The sequence below is a fragment of the Gordionus sp. m RMFG-2023 genome, chromosome 1, assembly GCF_954871325.1.
Source record: "Gordionus sp. m RMFG-2023 chromosome 1, tfGorSpeb1-WG-v2, whole genome shotgun sequence".
NCBI classification, from domain to species: Eukaryota; Metazoa; Nematomorpha; class Gordioida; order Chordodea; family Parachordodidae; genus Gordionus; species Gordionus sp. m RMFG-2023.
The window spans coordinates 46250069-46274135 of NC_088775.1; the positions used below are offsets into that span (position 1 = coordinate 46250069).

A 24067-nucleotide genomic window follows, 5' to 3' on the forward strand; every position below is an offset into this window, starting at 1 on the left:
ATATATTATTATTATTATAATTAATTGTTATTTTTATTATTATGATTAGTTGCTATAAGATATATAGGTACATAAACATATAATTATATTTTATTGATTCTATAGTTTTTTATTTAGTTCATAATATGTAACTATATACCAATCATAGTATTCAAAATGTTAATAGATCAATTTACTTATTAAAGCATATTTTGAAAAATGTTAGCTTCAACTATAACTGAAATGTGACCTAGATTTCAATTTCTTAATTGAAAATGCCAGAAATTTACAAATCTTAGTAAAATAAGTGTAATATAAATATAAACATCTAATTTCAAAACTGCTTCCTTCCTTCAAAAAGAAAGAAAATTATCAAAAAATTGCCAAACTTATATGTATATTTAATTCTAACCCTTATCCGACTAAAGAAAAATGTAAAAATAGAAGAGTTGAATTTATGGTATGAACAGACGTACACCGACTTATTAATCATACAACAGGGTTTATAACTTTGCCCCTCTATCACTTTTTACCAAACCGGTAACAACACGGTATCGGCGGATACCAAAAATAATATAGTATATTTGAATATTGAAATTTAATGTATGAATTCATAATATTGATAGGAAATAAAGATTATTTTGAAATTGTGAGGCGAATATTTTATTAATTGATTATAATTTTACATTATTAAATAAAATATAAGAGTATCATCGCTAATGGTCTTTCAATATAAAATAAAATCGTCGAAAAAAAGTAAATTAGTCTTCGAAAGGCAAAAAAAATAACTTTTTATAAATAAAAAATTAAACATTTTTTTTAAACGAATGGATGACAGGCTCAAGCTCTGGTCGCCCGAATTATAGTAAAATACATGGAATTACAAAAAAATAACAATATCATCCAAAATGTAAACTATTAATATGTAAATACAACAATAAACAACATCTTCTTTCTTTTATCAGTTTATGTATTTTTTATATATTCAAGTTAGCTAAAATATTTTTTTATAAATTAATTTTGGCTAAAGCATTTTATATATTTATGAAGGTTTATTATTTGTCATTTTTGAGTATCAGCCACTTGTATCAGTTAAAAATTAAAGTATCCGCCGCTACCTATATTGAAAATATATCTGTTTTAGACAAGTGACTACACATTAATCTTCATCCGTAAACTTAAATAACTTCTTCAAAATTAATATCTTCAAAGATTATTAACTCAAATAAAACTTCTTAACTATTTCACACCTTGTATGGATACTTTACATTTATTTATCCGTGATTTAATATGAAATGACACTAATAATGCCTAAAAACTAAGGTAATTCTATCCCCGGATCAAAATTTTCCATATTTTGCCCCTTCCAGTAAGAATCAAAGTTAATTAGCCTTAATGAAATCCTCTAAATCCAGGTTCCTAACTGTTGCACGATTCTTATAAAATAAAACTTTTAGATGGAAGCAGCACAAAAAATATTATCTTCCTATAAAAAACTTCTAAACTAATTCAAAACTCGAGAATCATAAAATAAAATATTAAAGTTTAAAAAATGAAAACCATTATCATTAAACACTAAATTAGGGATTTTTTTTGACGGAAACTAATCCGATATTTGTCAATCAGGAACAAAATTGATTCGATTCAAATCCGATACCAATTTTTATATATCTCAATAATTTTTACCTTAATTGTATCACTATCTTACTAATTTTACATGATTAAAGTTTAGAAATTTAAAATTATTATGTCACATACGTAGGCGCATAAATTTTTTTATAATAATTTTCAAATTTTATATATTTTTTTTGATTAGTAAACATCACTGCTGTATTTTATAATGTCATCAGGAAAATGTTAAATACAATAGATCTTGATAGCTCGGAAATGGAGGAAAATATGTTTTAAAAACTTGCGTTACAATTTCCTGTTTGTGATCTTCAAATAATATTATATAAATATTTTAATTTATTTAATTTACTTTTTATTTCAAGTATTATCTAGACATTGGCTTCTCTTCTAGACCCACGATTTGAAAAATTAAAAATGTTGTCAAATCATCTAATAGAGCAACATTATAAATCCTCAAATATTTTTATATTAAACTTACAAAGTATGATAATACTTATTTAATACAGAGATTGAAAACCAATGATAGGCTTAGTAAATAAATATTTTACAGCAAGCACAAATTATGATTCGATTTTAAGTGGATTAAAACAAGAATACCATATTTTCTGGAAAAGGCCATTCACGGAATATTAATGTTCTCCTAATCTTTCCAAATTAGATAAAAAAAATCTTTGTATTTTGGCAACTAGAACACCTAGTAAATGATCCGGCTAATTTAAACAAAATTATTTTTATACAAGTTATCTAAAATTACAAAATTGAGTTTGAATTTATAATTAGTTTTCTATACAATAAAGATCTAAAAATATGCCGATACAACTGTAGTGTATATTTTATTTATAGTTTTTCTTAAATAAATTCAAATAGTAATTTAAAAAAATATCTTCTCCGTTTAATGGAGATATCCAGGTTGACCCAGGATAGCCAATTTCCCCTCTTTTTTTTCTTTTCCAAAAAATATGTATCATAAAAAATTATTGCGCGGGCCGCCGATTATATTTTTAAAACTCGCGCGCATATCGCTGATAGTTTCGTCGGCGCAAAGATCTAGGTGTATTATATAAAACAAATAGTTATGACTTATGAGTAATCGATATATTGAGCATCGATCAGATTGAATTAATTTTGATGCCGCCCTACCTTAAATCCATAAAAAAATCATGGTATTTTGACAAAATATTCGAATATAAGCAATTATTACGGTATCACTTTCGCGCTATTGATTTACATTATTGACCTTGTGGGATAAATTAGCTATAATATCTTCGCAAAATTGCCTTTGCTATATTTAAAGAGAAATGACCTCACTGTAAAATTTCTTAATTATTAATTTTTAATAAAAGTTTCATTTTATGTAGCTATAAAAAGTTCGAGATAAAGTTTCACTCTAAAAACTAGTGATTGATTCGAGATTTTGTTCTATTTGCGATAAAGTTTCTGCTAAAAAAATTACCAATATTGACAGGAACTAATTACTTTCATTAAAATAAACATAGAATAAAAAACCTCTGGATATGGCTTGGTGTATATGAATATTGAGGTTAAAAGCGGAATAGCTATTTGCCAAGGGTAATACCTATTTTAATAAATTATATGATTTCTGTTATATAAACCATCTATTAAAATATATTTAAATATGTAATACTCAATTAATATTTATTATATAAAGCAATTATTTAATTCAATTTAACTGTAAAAGAAGGTCAAACCTCCGTCCAGGAGGTGTTGAAACACATCCCGTTAGAGAGAGTGTGATGGGATGGGTTCCGTTCATGATTGCCTTAAAGACGCACCTTTTTCGAAAAATATGGAATTTGAGCAGATCCTTAAAAAAGAATCTAGACAGAGATATTCTTTTAAAAAATCTTCGATGATGCTTGCTTTTGCTAAATGAGAGTATCTTCGATACATGATACTTTTTTATGAAAATGTTTATATATTCCTTCAGCACTAAGCCATAAAGTCGATGAGATCATAAAATTCCGTGGTTAACAAAAAATTGATAACACTGCTTCCCCACCCAACTTCTAAAAAGAAATTGTGACCCAACAATAAGTGTGAAAAGGAAAGATCTATATAGAAAATACCTGGACGAGCTGAAAGATAAATTTGGAGAGATTTATAAACCAACTAACAGAAGTATATTATAGAGAAATACCTCAACGAGCTGAAGGATAAATTTTAAGTGAATCAAACCCCATAGTTTATTACTAGGAATTATCATGAAATTTTTAAAATCTTTATAAAAAAAATTTAAACACCTATAACACTAACTAACATGATATTTTGATGATAAAATATTCTTATGATTCTCAAACACTATCATGATATTTTGATGACTATAATAAAACATTCTTATGATATCATTTATATAAACAGGCATGTAGCCAAAGAGGAGGGGGGAGTGAAATTTCCCCACATTGCAATTTGCCTGTTCTCGTAAATATCATTTTAAGCTATTAAAGATTCCCTACACCCCCCCCCCTCCCATTTTTCCTTAAAAATGTATATAATATATTACTATAAAGAAGAATTTAAGAGAGAAATTAGTAAAACTTAAAAAGCATTTTTATAATAAAAAATAGTGAAAACCCAAAATTATTTTTTCTAAATATAATATAGCCAAAGGGTTACGACCTAAAGACTTCCAAAAAAATTTATGGGGAAAACCCCGGCCTAATAGTGTTCCTTCCCTATAGGAACATCCTGAATAAACCTTTGTCTATTAATATAATTAAAAATCAAGAAACATCATTATTAAAAAATATTTAAACAAATTTAATCAATAAATCGAAATTATCCAATAATTACTATTTTAATACCCAGTAAATCCAAGGGGCAATCGAAAGTGCTGATAGAAATATAACTAGTAATAATATCAATGTAAAAAAATAAAGTGAAGGAGATCAATGTTGGTTTTGTAAAATGAAAGTATTCCTGATTATGTTAATAACGACATATAAAGGAAATTCTAAATAGTACATTTGAAAGAACGAGATAAATATAATAGTTAAAAATTCAAAAAATTTACAGTTTAAAAAATTGTGAAAAAAAAGTCTCGTCAGACCACACCCGAAATCAAATTTTTTTAAAATAGATCCGGTCCCATGTCTGCGTAGCTTCTAATAACCGATGCTAGAATATGCATTTATTATTTATATTGTGAATATTTTAGGATCAACTTTAAAACTTTAATAAAATAGTCATTCAAGCGAGATCCGTTGATTTATTGTAAGGAAACGTTTTTAAGAACTTAATTAAGATACTTTTACCTAAATTTTAAATGTGAATTAAGATGATGATCGTTTAACCCTATGGAAATTGTAGATGTGGCCCAATAATTTTTATCATTATATTTTATGAATTGTAAAGGATATATAAAGGAAGGTCCTTTATCGAAAATTTCTAATAGGTTAAATTTTGCGCAAGTAGAATATGTTTATAAATAAATTAGGACATGATATTCAAATTCACTCATATAAAATATATTTAACTTTTTTCCTATGCGGCACACCAGATTGGGATTATGAAACAAACTGGAATCATCGCACAAATCTTGGTAGGACAATTGGAATCGATGGAATAGCTCTGACGATATTTGGATATCGTGGCCCGATGAGTGCGATTGCAAATATGGAGGCTGAGAGAACCCACAAATGGATAGAGCATAAAAATTGGAAGGACTACGTTAAAAAATTTTAAATGAATATTTATAAGAACGGGCATATTATACTGTAAATGAGGAAAATATCATAAAGATTAACTCTTAAAATGTGCAGAGGCTGAACTATTTAAAACTATAGTCAAATTTACATAAGGAGTCATTTAGGCCGAAATGGGGGGGGGGGGGGGTATAGTCATTCAATCTAATTTGATTTAAGGTAAATAATTCTCTGGAAAAAAAATTTCTCGAAATAATTCCCAGGAAAAAAATCTCCGTGAATAAAAATATCGTAAAATATATTTACAAAGAAAATAATTCCTCAGAAAAATAAATTCCCCTAAAAAAACCCTTTTTTTTACATTCCAAAAAATATTTAAATTAATTAAAAAATCAGTGAAATAGATAAATGTTCCTCCGAAAAAAAAATTCCCAAATAAAAAAGGTTGCTATTGTTAAAAATAATTTAAGAAGTATTTATACAATATTGAGCAGTAGAAATTAAAGTTGATTTATAAACTAAAATTTAAAGTATTTATTTGAATTTTTTTTAGTATTGATATATATGTCGTATTGGGATATGGAATCATGTGGGATTCGGAATCCCAACGTGGGGATTCAAGATCTTGAATCTACATGTGTTATTCGGGATCTTTTTTTTTAAATATTTTTTAAAATAATATTTAAAAAGTATTCCGAATCCTCTTGAAAAAAAATAAAATAATATAATTACTTTTTCTTCTCTTTTTTGCGGCTGGCACCATATAATTAAAAGGCCAAAATAAGGAATTTAAAAAGAGAATTTTAAAATAAGTAAATAGTATAAAATTAAGGCATATAATGAATGAAAAGGGATGAGGTTAAAACTTTTTTCTTTTAAAAAATCATTGCAACGATTATTCAATGGAATATGGCATTTCGTTGAAAATTTAAGCAGGGACCTGAACCGTTATTTATAACGGTTCAGTTTGTTACGGTTCAGTATGTAAAAAATTGTAATGGTTACGTTTTGATTACGGTTCTTGAGAAGAAATTTATAAAGGTTCGGTTCGGTTCAGCTTATTAAAGGTTCATTACGGTTAGAAATTTTTTTTTATTGAAGTAACACCATCTTCTAATTTATTTTTATTATAAACATCTATGAATTATGAAAAAAATATATAAGATTCAAAATAACTCATTTTTAAATATAATATTTGAACTTATAAGTAATATATTTTCAAGTATAAATGGATTCCTTTTTGTTCGTTGTGACGATAACACAAATTTTAGCACCGAAAAAGCCCTTTCTACAGAAACTTGTGTTGCGGGAACCGCCAGTACTATAAGAGCACGTTTATATAATTCTGGATATTCAAATTATTTCCATTTCTAAAATATAAAAACTGAACCGTTTTTTATAAAGGTTCTTTTTTACTCCTTCAAAAAAAATTATATCGGTTTGGTTATGGTTCAGATATTTATACAAAAATAAATTTTTTTAAAAAAAAATATTTAAGGAGATTTGGAATCTTTTTTAAAAAAACAATTCAATTATATTTTTTTGCAGCCTGGCTGGCTGGCACTAGAAAATTTTATTTTTTAGAGATATTTAATATGTATTACTTTTATGCTTTAAATCAATACTCGAAAAAAATGGTTTTAATATAAATTAAATGTAAAAAAAATAAATGTGGCAATGAAAATATTCACGCTTATCACTAAAAAATTTTCAACCCAGAGGCAATATTTTGATTCACGCATGAAAAATCACGGTGTTTTTAAATTTTTCAAAACTAATGCTATAATTTTTTACACTTTTCTGAATTTATTCTATTTATTTCTAACCTTATTAAAATTAAAAGTACTTTATCATTTTTAATAAAAAATATCTCATTCTGTTCAGCTCTATTAGTTTTATAGTAGTTTTAAATTTCAAAAATATATATCTAATACTTTTTTCAAAATGTTATTTTTTCTGGAATTTTTTTGGGAACGAGTGAACCCTACCCGGGGACTAGTGGCCCCTACAACGGTGAGAGTCCGAAGCAATAGCTTCTTAAAATTGGAAATGGGGTACTTTTAAAAAAAATTTTATTTAATTTTTTTATTGTTTTACTATACCCATCCATAACCAAGTCATTTCTGGTTTATGATATAGGACTCGACCTCGTGATTCCGTATACATATTAAATTAAATAATAAATGGGGTCTTATTACATTTTTATAAATTTTGATCGATGTTTAGCAAATTAGGTTGATTTCTTGTCATAAAATTATTTTTCCAATTTCAAAATATGCCTAAAAATATTAACCAAAATAATACAAATGCTTATTTAATGATTGCACATGGCATAATATAAGAGATGATAAATTCTTACTATCACATATACTGCCAAGACTTCTTAATAACATGAAAGATCCATTTCTTAATAATTTAACCATTTTATCAATGAAAATTTTTTTTATCTAAACAATTAAATAATGATGATTAGAGTTGGGCGCGGGCGGTAAAATTACACGTGACCCATCGTGTAACGTAGGGTTATGGCGTGAGTGTGAATAAATTTTAAATTATCAGGCGTGACTGGGCGTGACGGGCCTTCCCAAAATTTTTCCCGGGCGTGAACATGAATTTCCCGTGAATCACGGAAATTTAATTTTTTTTATAAATATAAATTTGCAATTTTATAATTAAAATACATATTTTCTAATTTAATTTAGTTCTTTTTTAAAAAAAAAAAAATTTTTGAAAACAAAAAATATTCCAGCATTTTATGAACATCTGGTGTCACGCTCCTAGTTCTATTTTCTTTTTATGTTTAGGTGTTTTGTCGTGAGAATTTTTACTTAAACTTTAAAATTTATTCTCAAGCACTTAAAAGGTAGGCTTAATTCTAGATCATAATTTCAAAAGCCTTAAGTTTTTAATGGACGAAGAAAAGGAAGATATTTACAAACCAATCTTAAAAATGTGAAATGATATAAAATTAGATGATATGCATAAGTCAATGCCAACTGTCATTTATAACTTTCCTAATTCATCCTACATTCATAAAAAACCATATATTCTAAATGAAACATATTTTTAGATGATTCTGATGAAGCATCAACATCTGTGTGAATTTAAAAGATTCATCCCATAAAACAAATGGGACCAGGGGGTGCAGGTTAAGTCGTCGGGTCTGAGTCCTTTATTTGGGATGCAACCTGCGTATCATCCTTTCCTTCATCAATTGTGGGGAAAATAAAAAAATTAATAAATATTCAAAATTAAATAACTTTATATTTCGCCAATAGTCATTTCAACTAACGGCAATTTTTCACAGTCTACATATATTTTTTTTAAAACTTTATCAAGAAAAATTTTTAGCATAACAAACGAAAATCGCGAATCCTTATTTCTTAAACAAAAACTTCAATTGGAAATTTTTAAACACAATTATACTTGTTTTTTAGGTACATTTTCATTATTAAATTAAGCTCTTTTTAGAGCCTTCGATACTATTAATATATTTTATAATTTAGTAATTTTATATATTTTTACATATTATATAGTTGTTTTAATATTTTAGTGTTTTATCATTTTTTTTTAAATTATACCAATATCAATATTATTAAAATAAAATTTAAAAAAATAAAACAAATAACAATGGCAATATTTTGAAGTTTTGGAAACAGGAAAATTTATTTCCTTTTTTGAGAAAATTAGAGAGTAAAATTTTGCCAGCCCTGGCAAATTCGGCTTCTAATGAAAGGTTATTTTCTGAAAGCAATCGCCTATTAGAGGAAAGGCGTATACAATTGAAATAAAAAAAATAGACATTCTTCTTTTTCTAAGTAAAAATTTGGATTTAATATTATTTATTTTTTGTTATTATGGATTATGGAATAAAAGAAATAAATAGAATAAATTCAAAAAAGTGTAAAAAATTATAATATTAAAGTTTTGAAAAATTTAAAAACACCGTGAATTTTCTGGCGTGAATCAAAATATTGTCTTTAGTGAGGTCGGATCGAAAATTTTTTAGTGGTAAGCGTGAATGGGCGTGAATATTTTCATTGCCACATTTATTTTCTTACATTTAATTTATATTAAAACCATTTTTTCGAGTATTTAATTATTTAAAGTAGAGATCTGCAAAGTTAGGCACGGTCCGTATCCGGCCCGAACGGGCTTCAAGTCGGGCTCGATCTTTATTCTATTTAAAATAATCGGGTTCGGGCCGGGCCTAATATTTTTAAAAAAAATTCGGGCCGGGTCGGGTCGGCATTTGGAAATTTTTTTAAATATATCGAAATTTATCAATTTTATATTAAATTTTTTATGTAAAATATAAATTTTTGATTTTATTTATTTGAAACTAAACGCCATATAACAATGTCTTTTATTTTGAGTAATTATAAAAATTAATTTCTATATTTAAATAAATTCGGGCCGGGCCAGGCTGATAAATTTTTTTAAAAAAATTCGGGTTCGGGCCGACCGGCAAAACTTTTTTAAAAATAATTTCGTGCCGGGCCGGGCTTGAAAAATTAGGCCCGATGCAGATCAATAATTTAAAGCATAAAAGTAATACATATAAGTATCTCTAAAAAATAAAAATTTCTGGTGCCAGCCAGGCGGCAAAAAAATATAATTTAATTGTTTTTTAAAAAAAAGATTCCGAATCCCCTTAAATATTTTTTTTAAAAAAATTAATTTTTGTTATAAATATCTGAAAACCAATATAATTTTTTTTGAAGGAGTAAAAAGAACCTTTGTAAAAAACGGTTCAGTTTTTATATTTTAGAAATGGAAATAATTTGAATATCCAGAATTATATAAACGTGCTCCTTATAGTACTGGCGGTTTCCGCAACACAAGTTTCTGTAGAAAGGGCTTTTTCGGGGCTAAAATTTGTGTTATCGTCACAAAGAACAAAAAGGAATTCATTTATACTTGAAAATATATTACTTATAAGTTCAAATAATATATTTAAAAATGAGTTATTTTGAATCTTATATATTTTTTTCATATATAATTCATAGATGTTTATAATAAAAATAAATTAGAAGATGGTGTTGTTACTTCAATAAAAAAAATTTCTAACCGTAATGAACCTTTAATAAGCTGAACCGAACCGAACCTTTATAAATTTCTTCTCAAGAACCGTAATCAAAACGTAACCATTACAATTTTTTACAAACTGAACCGTAACAAACTGAACCGTTATAAATAACGGTTCAGGTCCCTGCTTAAATGTTCAACGAAATGCCATATTGCATTGAATAATCGTTGCAATAATTCGGATTTTTTAAAACAAAAAAGTTTTTACCTCATCCCTTTTCATTCATTATATGTTTTAATTTTATACTATTTACTTTTTTTAAAAATCCCTTATTTTGTGCCAGCCGCAAAAAAGAGAAGAAAAAGTAATTATATTATTTTATTTTTTTTCATGGGGATTTGATATTTTTTTTTCATGGAGAATCGGAATATTTTTTAAAAAAATATTTAAAAAAAAGATCCCGAATAGTGTTGCGTAATCGGCTAAAAACTACGCCTAATAAAGCTAAGCCTAAAAATCGGCTAAGCATAATTAGGTTAAGCCTAAAAATCGTCTAACTAAGCCTATAAAAATCGGCTAAAATTAAATTAGTCAAAATTCTGCATCGATGCTTAGCTTTATTTATATTTAATGTAAATATTTTATTATTATCAACAAATAAACAAGATATGATTTAATATTTTTTATTTATATTATTATATTTTGAAATCAAAATAAATTTATTTATTTGATGTTATTTTAATAAAAAAAATAATATGCTGCTGCTATTGTAAAAATGTAATATTCTTTTTAATATAATTTATTAGTGATTTTCACAATCTTTTTTGTAAATACATCTTTTATTGAGGAATTATATTGTAAATTTTATTATATAAATAAACAATCTTTTAGGTGAAATCTTTTATAATTTTTTTTATCATTTTTTTAAAATTATCTATTTTTTATTAAATGAGGTGGATTTTATGAAACTTTTTTGATGATTTTATATGATCTTTTTAAGGATAATATTTTAATGTGACAATTGTCATAATCGTTATTAGTTTTTTGAATTTTTTTGTAGAAAATATGTTAAAATAAGTATTAATAAAGTGTGTAAATATAAATTTAGTGAAGATGTACCAATGAAAAGTGACAATTGTCATAATCGTTATTTTTAAAGTTTTTTGAATTTTATTGACGACAATATGTTAAAATAAGTATTAATAACATGTCTAAATAAAAATTTAGTGAAGATGTACCATAGAAAATTGACAATTGTCATAATCGTTATTTTATAAGTTTTTTGAATTTTTTTGAAGAAAATATGTTAAAATAAGTATTAATAAAAGATGTTTAAATAAAAATTTAGTGAAGATGTACCATAGAAAAGTGACAATTGTCATAATCGTTATTTTATAAGTTTTTTAAATTTTTTTAAAGAAAATATGTTAAAATAAGTATTGATAACATGTTTAAATAAAATTTAGTGAAGATGTACCAATGAAAAGTGACAATTGTCATAATCGTTATTCTTAAAGTTTTTAGAATTTTTTTGACGAAAATATTTTAAAATAAGTATTGATAACATGATAAAATTTAATGAAGATGTACTCTAGATAAGCGACAATTGTCATAATCATTATTTAAAGTTTTTTGAATTTTGTTGACGAAAATATGTTAAAATGAGTAATAATAACATGTTTAAATAAAAATTTAGTGAAGATGTACCATAGAAAAGTGACAATTGTTATAATCGTTATTTTAAAATATCTTTAATGTAAATGGGTAAAAATATAGATTGTAAAATTAAAATTGCCTGAGTATATGCCATAGAAAAAACATATGGTAATAATAGATTCTTCCCCAAAAACAGGAGCAAATTGACATTTTATAACAACCGTTCATCGGGTCAGAAATTAATATGCAAAATTTATATCATAATATCTAATCCTAAGTTAGAAATTATTATTTTTTTGCCAATTTTTACCAGACAATCTTGTTTATGGGTAAACTTTTTTTTCTATTTTAAAATCAATATCGATGCAAGTTAACTATTTTCGTCAAAAAAAATCAAAAAACTTTAAAAATAACGATTATGACAATTGTCGCTTATCTAGAGTACATCTTCACTAAATTTTTATTTAAACATGTTATCAATACTTATTTTAAAATATCTTTGTCAATAAAATTCAAAAAACTTTAAAAATAACGATTATGACAAATGTCACTTTTCTACGGTACATTTTCACTAAATTTTATTTACACATGTTATTAATATTTATTTTAACATATTGTCGTCAAAAAAATTCAAAAAACTTATAAAATAACGATTATGACAATTGTCACTTTTCTATGGTACATCTTCACTAAATTTTTATTTAAACATGTTTTTAATACTTATTTTAACATATTTTCTTCAAAAAAATTCAAAAAACTTTAAAAATAACGATTATGACAATTGTCACTTTTCATTGGTACATCTTCACTAAATTTATATTTACACATGTTATTAATACTTATTCATATTTTCGTCAAAAAAATTCAAAAAACTTTAAAAATAACGATTATGATAATTGTCACTTTTCAATGGTACATCTTCACTAAATTTTTATTTAAACATGTTTTTAATATTTATTTTAACATATTTTCTTCAAAAAAACTTTAAAAATAACGATTATGACAATTGTCACTTTTTGGTACATCTTCACTAAATTTATATTTACACATGTTATTAATACTTATTTTAACATATTTTCGTCAAAAAACTTTAAAAATAACGATTATGACAATTGTCACTTTTCTATGGTACATCTTCACTAAATTTATATTTACACATGTTATTAATACTTATTTTAACATATTTTCGTCAAAAAAATTTAAAAAACTTTAAGATTAACGATTATGACAATTGCCACTTTTCATTGGTATCTTCACTAAATTTATATTTACATATGTTATTAATATTTATTTTAACATATTGTCGTCAAAAAACTTCAAAAATAACGATTATGACAATTGTCACTTTTCATTGGTACATCTTCACTAAATTTATATTTACACATGTTATTAATACTTATTTTAACATACTTTCTTCAAAAAAATTCAAAAAACTTTAAAAATAACGATTATGATAATTGTCACTTTTCAATGGTACATCTTCAATAAATTTTTATTTAAACATGTTTTTAATATTTATTTTAACATATTTTCTTCAAAAAAACTTTAAAAATAACGATTATGACAATTGTCACTATTTGGTACATCTTCACTAAATTTATATTTACACATGTTATTAATACTTATTTTAACATATTTTCGTCAAAAAACTTTAAAAATAACGATTATGACAATTGTCACTTTTCTATGGTACATCTTCACTAAATTTATATTTACACATGTTATTAATACTTATTTTAACATATTTTCGTCAATAAAATTCAAAAAACTTTAAGATTAACGATTATGACAATTGCCACTTTTCATTGGTATCTTCACTAAATTTATATTTACACATGTTATTAATATTTATTTTAACATATTGTCGTCAAAAAACTTCAAAAATAACGATTATGACAATTGTCACTTTTCATTGGTACATCTTCACTAAATTTATATTTACACATGTTATTAATACTTATTTTAACATACTTTCTTCAAAAAAATTCAAAAAACTTATAAAAGAACGATTGACAATTGTCACATTAAAATTTTATCCTTAAAAAGATCATATAAAATAACATCAAAAAAGTTTCATAAAATAAACCTCATTTAATAAAAAATAGATAATTTAAAAAAAAATTATAAAAGATTTCACCTAAAAGATTGTTTATTTATCTAATAAAATTTACAATATAATTCCCCAATAAAAGATGTATTTACCAAGAAGATTGTGAAAATACTAATAAATTATATTAAAAAGAATATTACATTTTTACAATATAGCAGCATATTATTTTTTTTATTAAAAAAACATCAAATAAATAAATTTATTTTCATTTCAAAATATAATAATATAAATAAGAAATATTAAATCATATCATGTTTATTTGTTGATAATAATAAAATATTTACATTAAATATAAATAAAATAAATTATTTTACTAAAATAAATAAATAATAATTAATGCTAAGCATCGATGCAGAATTTTGACTAATTTATTTTAGCCAATTTTTAGGCTTAACCCATTTTTAGGCTTAGCCGATTTTTAGGCTTAGCCTAATTAGGCTTAGCTGATTTTTTCACCTAAAATCTCGGCTAAGCCGTTTTGTAGTCGGCTAAAATTAGCCGCTTACGCAACACTAATGCCGAATAAAACGTGGGGATTCCCCACGTTAGGATTCCGAATCCATGATTCCATATGCCAATACGACATATATAACTCGTTTTATTATAAATTATCATGATTATATGAAAAATATCAAATATAAAAAAATTTACTAAATTAATAAATAAAATATCAAAAATGAGATCCATAATAATAATGCAGTTTTTATTGTTGTAATTTAGCACATCTAAATTAAGATAATTAAAAAATGCTAATGATCACACATCAATATTTTAAATATCTTACAGATTTCTCTGCCCTAATCGTTAGTTTTACATAGCAGATTAAATTTTTAACAAATTTATTTCTTATTGATTAATTGCTTTTAATTTATGTGCAGCAGATTCTTGTTTTAAAAGTAATTATTGAATTTGTCATAAATTATTTTTTGATAGACCATTTTTCTACTAATTTTATAGCAATAATTTTATAATAAAACAACTGTAAATATTCTCTCTTAAAATATTTTCATCATTAATTACCCTATGTCTTGGTTCCAATGTATTATTGGTGCTAGGTGTTTAAACCCTAAACATAGTGCTAGCCATTTAATTTATAATATTTAACAATCAGAAACAATCTCAGTTTCAATAAATAATTCGGAGGCTTTATTAAAAAATAAATTGGTTTTGAGCTAATTATAGATAATTGATACGTCAACAAAAACAAAGAATAACTCTATTTTAACAGCTTTTGAATTTTTAATCGATATGCCTAATTTTTTGCTTTTCCATCCACCAATACCAGGTTCAGAGTAATTAGAAAAATTTCTACCTTAATATTAAAAAAAAATTAAAACCCAAGTAAATAAAAAGCTTGCTAATTAATTAGCTGGCCAAAAATTTAAAATCCCTACGAAATTTTAAAAGTGCATATTTAATTTAAATACTGCCTAAATCAATAAAAAAAATTGAAAATTAATTATTCACTGATCAAAAATTCAAATACATACCAAATGTTTTTTTATACTGCTCATTTAATTTAAATGCTGCCCTTTGATTAATTTTCATTTTTTATTAAAAAAACTGCCCGAATAAATTGTCGTCTTTTTAAAATATTAAAAAGATTGAATATATTATTTTAGTAATCATGGAAACAATGGGCAAAATTTAATTTCCATTATTTACATGATTACTTAATATTTATATTTACAAAACATCTGTGAACTAGCCGATTTACCCTTTGCAAGATCGTTCAAATTTTATTTTTATGATAGAGACAAAAACAGTGGAAGAATGTAGGGTTTTTTATTTAAAAAAATATATAAGTGTAGCTAATAAGGCAGTCGCCAACGCAAATACTTCTCTGAGGAATGAATGGATATCTATAGACAGCACGGGAAATATTTGTGCTTAGTGCGAAAAACAGTTTCGACAGATGGGCAAGGATTCAAAGATCGCTAAGAATTGATAAAAGAATATATATTGCGTCGATGAAATCGATGCGTATATGAAGTAGAATTAAATTCCAGACGGGTATAATAAACTAAAGAACTTCTGTAAGCGCAGTTTGTTTAGGCAACTGCCCTCGGTCCGTTTGGAGATCAACAAAGTAATAACTGAACCCTACGAGAAGATAGCAATATGGCTAAATCATTTTATGAACTTTGAATATAAGAGGCCTACCAGACTTTCCTTTGAAATTCAAACTCGCCCAATCCCCATCAAACTTTTCCATTACAGTAATCTTGGCTGCTATAGAGAAACTAGGAATCATAAGGCTCCTGGCCTTGATATCATTGCGGGCGAATAACTTAAGATGACAGTACCCTCCTCTGTTAATTATTTTCAACAAAATATGGAATACGGAGACAAGCCAGCGGACTGGAACATATCTCTCCGATATAACTTTCCGAAAATAAAAACTCATCTAAATTAAACGACTATAGAAGTATTGCTCTCACATCCGTTAATTCGAAGATTTTTATGGTTCTATTAAAAACCAGTATTATCCTTTCCTAGCAAAATCTCTTTTCCAAATATATTTGCGCATATCGACCAACATTTTGGAGCCAATCTTGGCTATCAAAATAAGAATACAAAAATACGACAAATACAGGTTATCGTATTTTTTCACCTTCATTGATTTCAAGAGAGCATTTGACAGCACAAATCATGACGTCTTATGGGACTTTCTAGTGGAGGTGGGTATTGAAACAAATATAATGCTTATTCAAAAAATCACTTTGGTAATCTTTAGCCTATTTAAGCTAAATAACAAGGTGTCACCTTATTTTAGAATAAAAAAGGGGTCAAACAGGGTTGTGTTGACTCACTTATCCTCTTCAACATTGCCATAAGCAAGGTAATGAAGAATACACTAGCCACGGCGAATCTTATGGAACTTGTTCCAACAAAAACTATCACCTAGAAAACAAAATGGTATCGTATGTGGATGATTTCTTTATTATCACTAGGAATCAGAAGGAAACGCATAATTTGATTTATGCCCCCAAGTAGTGTAGCCGCAAAATAGGACTGGTTATTAATTTCGACAAAACGATGACAGGCAAATAGATTGCTGAAGTGATTCTTTTGAAATTCTATGTTTGTTTCAATGCCCGCCTCCAATAAAATGCCTCATAGGGATCATGATCTACGCTATCGAATGTTCTCCTAAAATCCATGTAGGTAAAAAACCGGCAATTTGTATTTGACACATTTTTGTATTATTATTTTGAGCGCCAAGATTGATACCAAAATGTTTTTCCCGGGTGATATGCTCAAATATATTTGGAGTAAAGACTTTAAGATGATTAAATTTTCGTCATTTTTTCACCCAAATTTAATTTTGTATCTTAATACCTAAACTAAAGCCTTTGTTGCATAGGTGGTGGAACTATGCAGATCCCAGTCATTTTAAAAGTAGCATAAGTAGGGGCTCGAGTTACCTGAAAAATATGAAGAGGCCCTCAAAATTTTGGAATTTTTTTTCATATTACAGGCATCCAAAAAAGGAAAAGTCCCAATCAAAAAAGGAAAAGGTTCAATCAAGAAAGGAAAAGTGTCAAACAAAAAAGGAAAAAGTTCAATCAAAAAAGGAAAAGGTCCGATCAAAAAAGGAAAATTGTCAATCAAAAAAGGAAAAGTCCCAAAGGTTAAGGAAAAAATCCAATCAAAAAAGGAAAAGTGTCAATCAAAAAAGGAAAAGTGTCAAACAAAAAAGGAAAAGGTCCAATCAAAAAAGGAAAAGTGTCGAAAAAGGAAAATTCCCAAAAGAAAAGGGTCAATCAAAAAAGGAAAATTCCCATTCAAAAAAGGAAAATCGTAATTTTTTTAAAAAAATATATAAACTTTTCAATTTTTCCTAAATTTATTTATTTTTGTCATTCCTTCTTATTTTATTTCTAACTTTTTGCGATTTCTTTATTTTATTTGTATCTTTTCTCTCACTATATCTTTTCTCAATTTTTTTTCTTCTCATTTTTGATAATTCTTTTAAGTATATTTAATTTTCACTAAATTTTTGGCAGACCTTTTTTATTATAATTTTTTACATATGAAATTATTTAATTATAATTACGATATATATTTAATATAGTACGAAACAAAAATTTATATTAATCATTAATAATTTCTCCCCTTCTACATTTTGGGATATGTCTCCATATTTCTAAAATAATTTTTTGCATTTTCTTCAGATATTCCTCTTTCTCCATGTTCTATATAACGAATTAATTCTTCCTCGTTACTAGGATTTTTATTTCTGACAAAATCTTTCCATTGAAAAAACACATTCTCAATAGGATTAAGATACGGACTGTAGGGTAGTAAATATTTCAATGTATGTCCTTTTCTTTCGATCGATTCCCTAATTGAATGATTGTGATGAAATGGAACATTATCCATCACAAAAATCATATTAATCATGTTAGATTCTTCAAAATGATTTAATATTTCATTTATAAAGTTGCTAAAATATATAGCATTGCAAGGGCCATCAAGAACTTCGAATCGAAATATTCCTGCAATTGTGAGAGCCGCAATGATAGTGTAATTCATTGTCTTTATTCCTTGAACATTTTTAATTGCCTTTTTATTTATTTGGAAATATCCATATAATCGCCTCATTGATATTGAAAACCCGTTCTCATCGATAAATATAAATTTTTCCTTCATATATGCTACATCTACAAACCAATTCGCTTATTCTTTGCGAATCTCTATATTTCGTTATTTTCTCTAACTGAACGTAATTATACTTTTTTAAAGCTGTACCTAAATCCTGAGAGTAACCTTGATACCGTATTTTTTGATATTTCCATAACATATCTTTCTTTAATGATTTCACATAACCTTTTTATAAAGTGCAATCCAAATTTATACAATTTAATATATATTCTTCCTGCTCTTTATTTAATTTCTTGAGTGCGCGTGAACCTCCTTTGGGTAAGCTATATTTTATTCTATTTTTGAGATGAGAGTATTTAATATTTGTCACTGTCTTATAGCTTACTTTAAAACATGATGCTATATTTTTGATACTATCTTTTTTTAACGCGTCAATTATTAGAGCTTTTGTTTCACTGTTAATATTTTTTCCCCTTTTTACCATATCTTCATAATTTTATTTTTTATAACAAAAAAATTTATTTTTAAAGTATATACTCAACAAATGGAAGTGAAAAAGATTATAAAATTTACCTCATTTGAGTTTAATTTTTCAAAAATTAAAAGATAATTAAATTACAAAATAATTATTTACTTGCTAAAAAAAATAAATGCGTTTTGAATATATTAAAATTTTAAAAATATAAGAATTTTAAAATGATTATATTTTATTAATTTACATATCGTTTGGTATTACAGTTCAAACTTATTTATTATAACCAAACGATTAATTTAATATTGTAATTACAAATATGTATGTAAAAAATAGTCTGCCAAAAAAAATAATATAATTTTAAAATAGAATTATCAAAAATGAGAAGAAAAGAAATAGAGAAAAGATATAGTAAGAAAAATAAATTGAGAAAAGATACAAATAAAGTAAAGAAATAGCAAAAAGTTAGGAATAAAATAAGAAGGAATGACAAAAAATAAATAAAATTTAAGAAAAATTGAAAAATTACGATTTTTTTGAATTGGAATTTTCCTTTTAAGATTGAAACTTTCCCTTTTTTGATTGGACCTTTTCCTTTTTTGAATGGGAAACCCTGCATGTTGAGGGCATGACAGTCATACCCATCAAGACAAAAAATGAATAATTTAAATCTAAAGAAATTAGATTTTATTTGATACCCATATCGATATTTTGTGGTGATAAAAATATTCCTGACCCCCCAAGACCTAGACCCGCCCTCTATGCGTGATTATTATTATTACAATAAAAAAATATTTTTATTAGCTTTTATTTGATACTCATATCAAAAAATTTATTTTTACACCCCCTCCCCCCCCCACCCTCAGACCAAGAATGAAGACTTTCAGTCAAACCACAAAAATGAGAAGAAAAAAAATTGAGAAAAGATACAAATAAAATAAAGAAATCGCAAAAAGTTAGAAATAAAATAAGAAGGAATGACAAAAATAAATAAATTTAAGAAAAATTGAAAAGTTTATATATTTTTTTAAAAAAATTACGATTTTCCTTTTTTGATTGACCCTTTTCCTTTTCTTTTGGGAATTTTCCTTTTTCGATTGACACTTTTCCTTTTTTGATTGGACCTTTTCCTTTTTTGTTTGACACTTTTCCTTTTTTGATTGAACCTTTTCCTTATTTGTTTGACACTTTTCCTTTTTTGATTGGACTTTTTCCTTAACCTTTGGGACTTTTTCTTTTTTGATTGACAATTTTCCTTTTTTGATCGGACCTTTTCCTTTTTTGATTGAACTTTTTCCTTTTTTGTTTGACACTTTTCCTTTTTTGATTGAACCTTTTCCTTTTAAGATTGGGACTTTTCCTTTTTTGGATGGGAAACCCTGTATATATAAGAGTTTAGTTAATGTAAGCTAAAAAAAGGATAATGTTAGCTAAAAACAAAGTAATTTAAAAAAAATTATTTGAGACCCCTAAGATAGCAAAAGCTAGTGATGCCCTAGCATTTTAAAAAGGTTATAACTAAAATTCATTATTTTTGCCTGAATCCTTAGTAGATTATCATTTTTAGGTAAATTATATGCGTTTAAAATTTACATCTTCACTGAAGTTTTAATTTAACATATTTACATATATATTTTTACCCATTTGGGTCAAAAAAATTCAAAAAACTTTAGAAATAACGATTATGATAATTGTCACTTATCTAGGGTACATCTTAACTGAAATTTTAATTTAACGTATTTACAATATATATTTTTATCTATTTGCTTTAAAAAATTTCAAAAATAACGATTGACAATTGTCAATTTTATATGGTACATCTTAATTAAAATTTTAATTTAGCAGAAAAATACATATTTTGTTACCCATTAGTGTCAAAAAAAAATGTTTAAAAAAATGATAATTGTCATTTTTCCAAGGAACATCATCATTGAATTTATAATTTAACATCTTTATAATATAATAATTATATCTTTACCCTTTTGTGTCAAAAATTTCAAATATGTTAAAAAATAACATGACAGTTGTCACATTAAAATAAATATTTAAATATAAATAAAATAAATTATTTTACTAAAAATAAATAAATAATAATTAATGCTAGTAACTTGTATTAAGCTGGAAGTCTTAAGTAAAAAAATAATTGTATTACTAATTAATTATAAAAACTAATTTAAAATCATGACTTGAGTTCACGACTCGAGTCGGCTTGAGATCATGACTCGAGTCGGCTTACTCGTTGATCTTGTTCACGACTCTTCATAACTCAAGTCAGTTTGGGTCGATATTTTCGACCCAAAACTTAGGCTCAGTTTTCAACTAAGTCAACTCGACTCAGTTGATTATCAACACTACTCCTTAATATCTTAATTCCTTGGCTCCTTAAGGTTATTTGCTTTGCAATTTAAAATGCCAATAAAATGCATTATATATGGGGAATAAATAAAACAAAGGTGCTCTTTAAAAAAAAATTTAAGGTAAAAAGTAAAACAAATATAAAAGTGCATTTTTATAAAAAAATATTAGAAAAGTGCTTTTAAAAAATAACAAAAAGTAAAACAAAAATAAACCAATATTTTCCTAATAAATTCATTTTATCATATTAACAACCAAAAATATCAAAAAACTAAAGTCAATATAAAGCATTTAATAATCCCTGATTTATTTTTCCCGTCCAAATGGGAGGTTTAGCGAATTTTAAAAATCGGGCCGGTTTTATCGGTTCCGATCAGGTCTTTGTCCATCATTAAAAACAAAATTTTAACTCATCGAGATTGGTTGAATTTTGATCTTGTAAGTTATCATTAATAATTTCCAAGGGAACCGATAAATTGGTCTTAACTTTTCCAAATAAATTGTTTTCAACATTGGCATTCACGTCGTTCCTAGGTTTTTAATATATTATGTTAAAAAATAAATATAGATGTGTTTATTGGTCACGAAAATTACCCCCTTTTAATTATTTCCCATAATAGTTTTTTTAATTAAAGCAAATCATTTTAAAAAATCTTCCTTACAAAAAATTGGGAGATACCATTTATAATAAATAATCGAGCGAAAAAATGTAAAATAATTTTGAAGAATACCCCAAATGTGGCGCAGGAAAGTAAGTTGCTATGGTCTGAGGGTCGATTTGACCACTTTTGATGTCGTCAAGGTAGATTCCCGTTTTGAGGTTCGCTTTTTTATTTGATAAAAAAAAACGAAATAAATTATTATAAAATGGTCTTTCAAATTTCAGAATTTTAAATGAAAAGATAATATTTTAAAGTTTCTTATTTTTAATTTCTTTCATTGATTCTACTTTATCTTTTCTGCCTAATTTCATTTTGATTTAAGAAAGTTTTAAAATAAATTTTGAGTAATAATTAATTTTATATAACAATTATATAAGAAAAATCGTGGTACTTTCTAATTTTTGACTTTTCAGCTTAAATAAACGGTTCGATGTCTGGGTTAGAGGAAAATTGGAAGACACAAGTAAAATCCCAAATAAGGTGTTTTCCTCTAAACCAAGGAATGTCAGTGAGCACATCTGGTATTTTCCCATTAGACAGGGATAAGTAAACGGGTTACAGAAGGTTTCAACCTCAATTTAATCGATATTAACAGCTAAAACCATGACGGCCCTAAGGATCAGAGTCTTTCACGCACTCTACATTTATGGGTCAGACATAGGCGACAGCCAAATCTATATCCTATGGTCATTCTTAGCTCTTCGTCGGATAGTAAAAGACCAAAATTAGCACTAGGGATTGCTTCAAGCCATTCATGGCCAGAGTTTTGTCCCAAGTATTTAAGGATTGGAATCTATACAAGGGTGGGGTTAATCACCACCATTTTTCTTAAGTAGTCAGAAGGGGGTTATGAAAATCTCTCCGAGAACTAAGTAAGACTTATATCTCGTTAATTATATTATGCAGTTTGATAATTCTATAATTGTATTTAAATAAAGATCTCAAAATATGTTTGTGGTTTCCAAATAATTTATGATTGGAGAAAAAAATTAGGCAAGGCGTCCAGCTAGTCAAACATTATGGGAACTCATCTGATCCGTTTTTGAAAAAAAAGTTGAAGAAAAAGGATAAATCAAATTCTAAAAATTTTGCGGATATTAAGTTCCATTTAATTTTTTAATAAAATACGAAATTTTAAAAAAAAATAAGTGACGCATTTTAGTTATATGGATGTCAAAACTCTACGTTTTTGAGCCACTCTTAATTTATATCAGACCTGCTGGCCCGGCCCTGGTACATGAACCGGGATGTATTTTAATTTTTTTTTTAATATACCAAGACCAGGCCTAAATTTTTTTAATACCCAGGCAGGCCTGAAAATTTATTTCAAAAAAAACCTCGGGCCGGGCCGTATGTTTTAAAACCAAACATTTTAAATAGCTATCATTATCTATAAAAATTAAAAATAAATATAATATATTTTTTAAAAATCCGGGCCAGGCCGAAAATTTTTTATGCTGTGCAAATGTTACCTCTGCAGATCTATGATATATTATTAAAAATATTTAAATTTTATGTTTTTAAAAAATGTATTAATAATATTTTTAAAATAAATTATATATTTACCCATGATATAGAAGATTTCCTTATTTTTTTAAACTGGTAATAGAATTATATGGTCAATAAGAGTGAGAGAAAGGTTGTTTAAGGTTATATCCCCATGGTTCAAAAAACTATAATAGCCTTAAAAATATTATTAAACCATCAATTTCAAGAATTAATTAAAAAATGGCCCACCCCCCATATATTTGGTATTATAAATCTAAGAAAGGCCATTTTAACCAAAAAATATTTAAAATATAAAACAAAAAATAAACTTTGTATTTTTGTTTTATCAGCCATATGTCTGAATATAGAGCAAATTTGATATTATTTTTTTTAAATTTGGTGAAGTTCATTTTT

The 24067-nt window shown here is 25.9% G+C and overlaps 1 protein-coding gene across 7 annotated transcripts in view; it reads right to left on the reverse strand.

Moving 5' to 3' along the window:
- The window catches only part of LOC135931988 (phosphatidate phosphatase LPIN1-like), a 133056-nt gene that overhangs the window by 46737 nt on the left and 62252 nt on the right, over positions 1–24067 (reverse strand). For all 7 annotated transcript variants that reach the window (XM_065469310.1, XM_065469308.1, XM_065469312.1 and 4 more), the window contains 4 exons: positions 22235–22328; positions 21914–22033; positions 5106–5294; positions 3118–3187 (listed from right to left, as the gene is read on the reverse strand). In XM_065469310.1, coding sequence (XP_065325382.1) covers positions 3118–3187; positions 5106–5294; positions 21914–22033; positions 22235–22328 — 473 coding nt within the window. The remainder of the gene's footprint in view (positions 1–3117; positions 3188–5105; positions 5295–21913; positions 22034–22234; positions 22329–24067) is intronic.